Consider the following 9,304-nt stretch of genomic DNA (forward strand, 5'->3'; position numbering starts at 1 on the left):
GCCCATGGAGCTACAAAACAGGAGGAGGAAGTCATATCCTGAGAAGCTTTGATGGCAGGTGAAGAAAGTGAATCTTATCCTAGAGGGGAGGGGAGTTACTGAAGGGTTCTAAGCAAGGAATGATATTCTGAGATTTTTGCTTCAAAGAGAGTACACTCAAGCCTCAAGACTTTATTGGTTGTGATTGGAATTGGAATCATGTGAGAATGGAATATAAGACGTCTAGTTAGGAGATCATTAGAAGAGGCAATTTAATGGAGGGATTAAAAGCCTAGTCCCTGGAGCCAGGCTACTTGTACTTGAGTTCCAGCTCCACAGTTTACTAGCTGGGTGCCCTTTGTCTTTTTTGTGCCTAAATTTCCTAATCTGAAAATCGGAAGAGTATTACCCACCTCATTAAAAAAAAAAAAAAAAAAAAAACTCACTGCTGTCGATTCGATTAGACTCATAGCGACCCCTCCTTGGGTTTCCGAGGCAGTATCTCTATGGAAGTAGATTCCCCAGTCTACCTTCTGAGGAATGGCTGGTGGATTCGAACTGCCAGCCTTTTGGTTAGCAGTCAAAATGCCTTAGGGACCACGCCACCAGAGCTCCGTTCTTTTTTTTTCTTCAGTAGTAAATGAATTAATGTCTGTATATTTCTTAGAACAATACTTGGCTCATAGAAAGTTGTATATAAGTGTTAACAACATAAACAAACAAAAATTTAAAAAAAATAGTAACAACAAAATCCACACAAAAATCAACACTGATTAGCACTGAACACAGGCAATGGCTGTAAAGGTGGAGAGAGAAGACAAATTGGAGAGGGGATGTGCTCCTTCAGTTTTATGCTCAACCATTAGGAGTGCTCTGAAACATACCTGGGTTGGAAATCCTGTTTGAAGTGAAGCACTAAGGTGAAAATGCACACAGAGTAAAACTGAAGCTGAAAATACACCATTTCTCCTTATTCATCTGAGAGGGGGATTAACTGTTCTCAAAGGGAAAGAACAAATGAGGAGTGTGCTTAGAGTTGACATTTGAAACAGAGACCAGCAAGTTGTCATTGGAGCCATGAGTGTTCAGTCCTTTGCAAACATCTTAAGTCCATGTGGAGAGGGCATTGAATACAGGTGCTTGGTGACTGTCACACACCAAGTGACAATTTGTGGGTTGGCTTGATGTATATTTTTTTTATCGAGAGTACATGCTCATAGCATGTTAGTTACTGGCTTCATGCACATGCATGTTGTGTGTGTATACAGATGCATATATATTAATTCACATCTTCCCATTTCATTTCAAACACTGAGCTAAATCCAGCTTATGTATTTTTTCTGAGAAACCTTTTCTATTTCTTTAAAGAGAAACTCCAATTCTAAAGAGGAAAAGAGGAGGCTAAAGGATAGTCAGTGAGAATGAGATGGGAAATGGGAAGATAGTCATGTAGCAACTCCAAATTCCAGGTTTGATCCTTAGGATCATTGTTGGCCTTTAAGCACAATTCTTCTGGTAACCAATAGTAGAGAAGAAAAAAGGGGAGAGTGAGCTTTTCATTGTCCATCTCAGTGAAGGTATTTTTGTTCTCCCCAGTCATCTGATCTAGAGGCAGGAGGCCTTCCTTTGCTTAGAGCTCCTTGGTGAAGGTGACATCTTCATACAGTAGATGCTTTCCTAGGGCAGTTTTGTTGATCCTCCAAGAACATCAGTTACTGTGTATGAATATCTTCCACAGAGGTACTGCATGTGAAAAGAATCCCTCTTCATTCCCTGTGGAACTGAAGTGCAGCATGCCCACAGCTGGGGCTGACACTATATATAATGGTGGTAGGCTGGGGGTATTGGAGCAGGACAGTGGCTAGGCATCAGGCATCCTATTGCTCTGTAGGCTGCTCATGCTGGAGTCCTGAGCTCCACCAGGAGTCCCTCTGGGCTGCTGAGCAAGTGGCTCTTCCAAGGGGGCCATCAGCCTGCTCCACACAAGAGTTGTAAGAATTGTAGAGCCCCAGCACAATAGTCAAGACTAACATCGCTGCAGCCATCATCCAGATTACTTGCCAGTGCTGACACAGTTTGGGATACATGACTTGTAAGAAACGAACCAATTCTTCAAGTTTGCTGTCAAATATAAAAATAGGTGGAGGGTTTAGTATATGGGGCACACATATGGCCAGACCCACACATCTCTGGGGAGAGCTTCTGTGTTGTACAGAGTTCTCAAACTCAGATGCACAAAGAATATTTTGGCCCTAATTACTCAAAATACTTCAGGCTTATGGAATAAGAATCTCCAAATGTATGGTCTAGAAACCTATAGTTAAAAAATTGCCCAGGTGTTTTTGAGGCCACCTGTCCATGGCCTTGATGTTGGTATGGAAGACTCTTTAGTCATTTGATCTTTCATTCATTCACCCATTCACACATTCCTTCATCTAGCTATATGAGATGATCATTGATATCTGCACTCTCCCAGGTTCCATCATAGGCTTCAGGATACCAGGTTGGCTGTTATGTACTCCCATGCATCCACATAGGGCCAGTATCTTTTCTTCACTTAGCTGAATTAGTGCTCAGTTCCAAGTTCTCAGTACCACCCCTCCCCAAGTAACATGCACCTTCTGTATTTGCCAACCACCCCCTCCCCCTGGGAGGTATTTTTGGAAATGCACTATGCTAAATGTTTTAAAGCAACATATACTCAGTGCATAATTTGGTGCTCTCGGTTCCACTCCTGACTGGATCCAGAATGGAAAAGTCATGCTGTACTCTCAGAAAATGCATGGTGTTCAGTGATAAATGGCAAAGAGTTAGATTGATCGCAAGAGCTCACTTCAAACCATCCTAGGAGCAAGCAGATCCCTGATAACCTCCACTAACCTCGGATGGCTTGTTTAAGGTGTTTTCTGAACTCAATTAATCGTCATTCCCTAATTTTTTCCATGCTGTCGTCCCACACTCTCCTTCCTTCTTTCCATCTTCCTCCTTTTTGTCTCTCTCCTACATTTTTTGGTCTCCTTCCTTCCTCTTTTCCCTCTTGCTTCCTTGCCAATGCCTTTCATCTTTTCCTTTCTTTTTGTGGTTTAGTAAAAAGATATTTGGCCAGACAGCCCATTTTGAGGAATCCATTCTTAGAGCTTTCTGGAGAAATCCTGGAAACCTTCATTAAGCTAGAATTTCCTCCTGTTTTTATGCCTAGATCTGTTTTTTCAAAAAATAATATGAAAAATGAGAATATGGCAGATTATCAAGTGGAAGAAGCAGGGAAAATAACAGAAGGGCTTTTTGACAATCCTGAGGCTCACACAGACACTGCAACATGTAGGCCATTTGCTGAGAAGTAGAGAGCTCTAGTTCAGAGTTAGTAGAAAATAGATGAATTACAATGGGCCTCAATAAATAACTTCTTAAGAAGGGGGCTAGATACTCGCAGTGCCCTTCTAGGATAGCAAGGCCATGAGGAAAATTGATTGGTTTCTTTTCTGTGTGGGAACCCTCTGATGATCATTTCAGAAACAATTAAGCAAATTAGATGATGTGGAAATCAGTGGTGGTTTCCCCAACTGTCAGGAAGGGACAGCTTGTTAATGGAAGCTTATCTTCTTTCAGTCCTATTTACATTCTTTAATTTTTATTGAGATATAGTTGATTTTTATAATGGCATCTTCTTAGGGGGCTGTATTTCCATGTTCCAAAACAAGGTACTAGATGAGTCAGAGTTGACTCAATGAGAGTGGGTTTAATTTGGTTTAGACCTCATAAGTGGCACTGCCAAGGAGGAGGTCAGGAACTGGCTTTGTGTCCCTTAGCTGTTCATCCATTGGTAGTCTATAAAAGAGGTTAGAAGTAGAAATAAATTAGAAATATTATTCCCTTGGAAACAAAATTTTGGTTGTTATGAGTTCCACTCACTCCCTTATAGGAGTGAGTGGGCCTAGCAAGAGAGGCTTCAGAGATGCTGCTTCGAGAGATTGGTAGGCTACAGTTTGGGGGACACAGTGGACTGGTGTGTGACTCACACCCAAGAAATATAAAGGGCAAGAATCTTGTAGAAGTGCTTTATGGAATCAGACTAGGGGGCCATGATTGACCATGATTGCCCACCCACTGATACTGGGCTGAAGGTGTGTATGTATTTACCTTACTGGATGTAGTCAAGTGAAGGCAAGTTGGCATCGGGTATCTTGGATCCTGCTTGGGAGAACTACCTAGAAGCTGGAGAGACCTTGGTAAAACAGCTGAATATATACATCTAACTGCCTAAGGACTGAGAGGAATTTTAAATGACCAGCCTAGAAGAGATGCATTCAACCTTATAAAGGGAAGTACAGTTGAGAGATATCCTCAGCAATGGTGTAAATATGTGTTTATGTTAGGGGGTGGAGGCAGGAGGAATAGTTATCTCTGAAGGTTCTGGAACACATTACACTAGAGAAAGTCAGTTTTAAACTTCTGATAAACCTGGAAGACAGTTCACAGTAATAACAGTCAAGTAAGACCTTTCTTATCCCTTAATCTAGTTTCCTTTTCTTAGCACTTACCCTGGAGAGGCACTATATCAGTAATCCTGGGAGTGGGGGGTAGAAGTGTTAAGTGGGAATCCAGAGAAAAAAGCCAACCATGTGCCCTGTTCCTACTTACTGCAGGCTTTCTTTCAGGAGGAGACCTGAGCTAGGGGAGGGGAGAAACTTGAGCTTTGTAAGTTCAGGCTTTTGATGGTTTCAGGTAGCTGGCCATTTAAATTACTTAGATGAAGTTATTTTGGGGACTTAAACTGATCAGAGGACTTCTGTTTTCTAAAGTTATTGGAAAAGTAAAATGATCTGCCTAAATATCACCCTAAACCCGTATGGCAAGTTTGAACAGGTAGTGGGAGAAAAGAAAGTTTTCTGTGGTACTTTATCAGCCTCACTTGTGCAATGTATTCCATAAATGTCAGAAGACTGTTCTCTATCTTATAGTTAAGATATTAGATTGATCCATCCAGAGGTCATTTAGACTGGTCCTCCAGAGAGTAATATTTATAACAAATTATATTGTTATATATTAGAATGGAGAAGCGATTCAGACAAAAGCCTTTTAGTATTTAATGTTAAGTCTCTTGAATAAGGGCTCAGCTATTGAGATTAGCCCAGTGTTTTTTAAAATGCATTAAATAGGAATGGAACTTTTAATAACTTCAGACCTTGCTTATTAACGCGGTACCAAAATGTCATGGGGCAATCATGTCTGAGAGCAGATCCCTACAGGCAACTGTGTGCTCAGGGATTCAGGAATGGATGAGGGTTGCCTGGCATTGAAGATGACAGCTCTTGGGGCCAGTCTGGCTTGGGTCACAAATGAGAAGGGACCCTATAATTGTGAGTGGGAAGTTTATATGACAACAACATTGTAGTACTTATGGAGAAAATGATGTTATACTTCTAGGCCTGAAAAGGTGAAGCCACACCTCTGCACATAAGGATGAGGACTCTTCTGAGGGTTGTGCTCATGCCTGGGATCCATCATCTCAGATACAGGCATGTTCCCAAGATGCAAAAGGGAGCAAGGTTGGAGAGAGAATGAGGTCTGTCAGAATCCATGACTATGAGGATACTCAGATGATAGGTGCTAAGGGTGGCTATTGCCGTCCACCGATGGCCAGGAGCTGGGTAGAGAAGGCTCTAAGCAAAGTCTTGCTTTCCCTGGGGTTTTGTGAAATGGGAAGGAGCCAACAATTGTCTGAGATCAAACTAGCTAGATAAGGATTGGAGCTCTGTGCTTTGTAAAGCAGACTGTTTATATTCCATGTACTCTCTCTGTTTATTTCTCTTTTGTTCTTTCTCAGTGTTTGGAAGTGTTAGAAGATCCAGCCTGTCTTAGCTGTATTCAGGGGAGCCAAAGGAAGGGCTTGATTGCATTAAATGGGGGAGAAAAGCAGTGTAGTGTCCTGAAAAATAAGAACAGAAGACCCCCAAGAAGGTACACAGGCAAAATGATCATGTATAGATAGGCAAAAGGAAATAAAGGGGAAAAAAAAGGTGGGGGGAGGTAAGACCTGAGGAGAGCAGGATCCTGCTGTTTGGAGTAGCAATTGTATTTTATTGATTGAACTTAGAAGTCTTTTCATTAGGTGTGGTAGTTAAGTTTTGTGTCAGCTTGGCTGGGCTTGGTTGAGTGGCTGGTCAGCTGGATGTAGTATTCCCCATGATAAGACTGGTAATCAACTCCATGTTTTGAATCTACTGTGAGCAGCTTAGTACCTGCCTTAGGGATAGGATCTGCTTCCTGTATATAAGGAGAAGCCTTGGGGGACGGTCTCTAGTTTATACCACATTTGAATCCTGCATGTAGCTGTGTCATTGCCTAGCAGCCTGCCATGCTCTGCTGACCTTGGGACTTTCAATGACTTGAATTAATGGCCTGCCATGTAGTTTGGTAACATGGGGACTGTGCCATTTTATTCGTCGACCTTGGGCTTGTTAGCCTCAGCAGCCAGTAGCTGTCTGAATGAAGAGATGCCTTTGGCTTCAGTGGGCCGGGAGCAGGAGGCAGAGCTGAAGCCCAAGGTCGAGGGGCTTTCACCTAGCCCCTAAAGCCTGGCACTTTGAACTCAGACTTCTAGACTTCCGAACTGTAAGAGAATAAACTCCTGTTTGTTAGGGCCATCCCACTTGTGGTATATGTATTGTCAGAGCGGCACTAGGTAACCAGAACAGAATATGGTACTGAGTGGGAGGCTGCTCTGACAGATGACTAAAACATGGAAACAGGAGTGGAGTGCATCCTTGACCTGAGACCCTGGCAGAGAGATCCCAGCATTCAGCATGAGAGATGGCAGCAGCAGAGCCAAGAGACTGGCATGAGAGATGGCAGGAGCAGAGCCGAGAGACCAGCATGAGAGACGCCAGTAGCCCAGAGACCAGCATTAAACAGCAATAGGCTTACCAGACCACGAGGAGAAAGCCAGGTACCATTGGGTAGGCGGCTTCTGGGTGGAGTGGGTTGCCATCAGGCATTAATTGGTAGAAGAGACCGGCATGAAATGGAGCAGCATGTTGACTGGCCCACGGAGCAAGAAAACTGAGTGCTTTTTGGGCAGGAAGATTTCCTGCAGAGCGGGTTGCCTTCGGCATTAATCGGCAGAAATGGAGAGACCAAGGAAATGGGGAGCAGAGCTGCCTCAGCCTCAAAGGGTAGGACCATGGCCTTTGGGGATGGAACCACCACAGCTCCCTAGGTTTCAAAGAGCCAGACCTTCATCAACTTGGTTCTGGAGTGTGGGGCTGCTTGTTCATGTTAGCTAGTGGGATGGAGTCATAGCTGCTGCCCAAGAGTGAGGGGACAGGGCTGCCATGCTGAAGAGGGAGAGGAACAGGGCCTGCCAGGCCAAGGTGGTAAGGTTGAGGAACTAGGGGACTGAGAAGAGAAGAGATCTTCTCTTCCCAGTGAAGAGATCTGCACAGATAACACCCATTGAAGATCTGTATAGGTGCCAAGTTGACAAGGGGTAAAATTGTGGTAGTTAAAGTTGTATGTCAACTTGGTTGGGCCTGGTTGTGTGGCTGGGCAGCTGGTGGTAGTTATTCCCTGTGATGAGACTGGCAATCAATCCATGGTGGGATCTACCACAGCAGCTGAGTAGCTGCTATAAGGATGTGGTCTGCTTCCCGTATATAAGCTGCAGCTTTGGGAATGGTCTCTAGCTGAGGGCACACTTGAACCCTGCATATAGCCAAGTCGCTGTTCAGCAGCCTGCCATGCTCTGCCGATCTTGGGACTTTTTGTTGTTGTTGTTATGTGCCATCGAGTCGGCCCTGACTCATAGCGACCCCTCCTTGGGTTTCCGAGGCAGTATCACTACAGAAGTAGGGGACTTTTAATGGACTTGAATTAATGGCCTGCTGTGTGGTTTGGTAATATTGGGACTGTGCCTTGTTCCTTGTCAACCTTGGGCTTGTCAGTCTCAGCAGCTAGCAGCTGAGTGAAGAAAAGCCTCCTGCTTCAGTGGGCCAGGAGCAGGAGGCAGAGCTGAAGCCCAAAGTTGAGGGGCTTTCACCCAGCCCCTAGAGGCTGGCACTTTGAACTTGGACTTAAAGCCTCCAAACTGTAAGATAATAAACTCCTGTTTGTTCAAGCCATCCCATTTGTGGTATATTCTTGTCAGAATGGCACTAGGTAACCAGAACATTAGGGTAAGTAGTTGTATCCTAGCACAAGTCTGTTTGCAGCAGTGAAGAATTTTCCCCAGCTCTTCTAGCCTGCCCCTCCCGTGAACAACAGGGTTGAACTAAAACTTACCCTGGTTGAATCTTCTACTAATTGAGCTCTATTGGAGGCTCCTATGCACTTTGAATCATGTCTATCTCCCTTCTATATTTACTGTATTTTTCTTTGCATGTATGTGATTTCTAGAGTTTTCCAGCAATGAAGTAGACATATATCCTATCCTCAAGCTCAGCAGCTGATTAGATAATTAACCATTTTGGCTCAGGATAGCTTGGAGGGTCTGAAAGCAAAGATTTTGGTGAAATGTTTTAAGGTTGCTATAACCACATTTAAAAAAAAAAAATCAAAACTCAAGATGTGGTTTGAATATACTAATGGAGAAACAGGAAAGAATGTATGAATTTGGGGTTGTCCTGAAAATCCAGGATATTGATATGGTGACTATATCCATAAGGAAGAGTACAGCTCTTTCTATAAAACCAAACCCAAACCCACATCATCGAGTCGATTCTGACTCATAGTGACCCTATTAGGACAGTGTAGAACTGCCCCCATAGGGTTTCTAAGGTGGTAAATCTTTATAGAAGCAGACTGGCTCATCTGTCTCCAAAGATGGGCTGGTGGGTTCGAACTGCTGACCTTTTGGTTAGCAGGCAAATATGTTAATCACTACACCACCAGAGCTCTTTACCTCTTCTATAGGCACCAATTTATCCTGTTCCTAAGCATGTACTTCTATGGTATAGTCCTGGTCTGGTGGAGCTGAGACCTCCTTCCCATAATGCCTCACTGCATAAAGTACCCTGGAACTAGATGAGGCTATTTCTACTATTCTGTATCCTGAAGGCCAGGTGTTCTGGTTACTTAGTGCCACTCTGACAGGAATACACCACAAATGGGATGGCCTTAACAAACAGAAGTTTATTCTCCTACAGTTTAGAGGCTTTAAGTCTGAGTTCAAAATGCCAGGCTCTAGGGACTGGATGAAAGCCCCTCAAGCATGGGGTCCAGCTCTGCCTCCTACTCTTGGCCCACTGGAGCTAGAGGTGTATTTCTTCACTCAGACAGCTGCTGGCTGCTGAGGCTGAGAAGCCCAAGGTTGACAAGTAAAAAGGCA

The 9,304-nt window shown here is 43.7% G+C and overlaps 1 protein-coding gene across 1 annotated transcript in view; it reads right to left on the minus strand.

Annotated features, from left to right (window-relative positions):
- Positions 1-1,856: 1,856 nt before the first annotated feature.
- The window catches only part of IRAG1 (inositol 1,4,5-triphosphate receptor associated 1), a 157,308-nt gene continuing 149,860 nt past the window's right edge, over positions 1,857-9,304 (minus strand). Inside the window, 1 exon segment of the mRNA XM_007955160.2 lies at positions 1,857-2,100. Coding sequence (XP_007953351.1) covers positions 1,857-2,100 — 244 coding nt within the window.

The sequence above is a fragment of the Orycteropus afer genome, unplaced genomic scaffold, assembly GCF_000298275.1.
Source record: "Orycteropus afer afer isolate SDZICR_OR568_19922 unplaced genomic scaffold, OryAfe1.0 scaffold00014, whole genome shotgun sequence".
NCBI classification, from domain to species: domain Eukaryota; kingdom Metazoa; phylum Chordata; class Mammalia; order Tubulidentata; family Orycteropodidae; genus Orycteropus; species Orycteropus afer.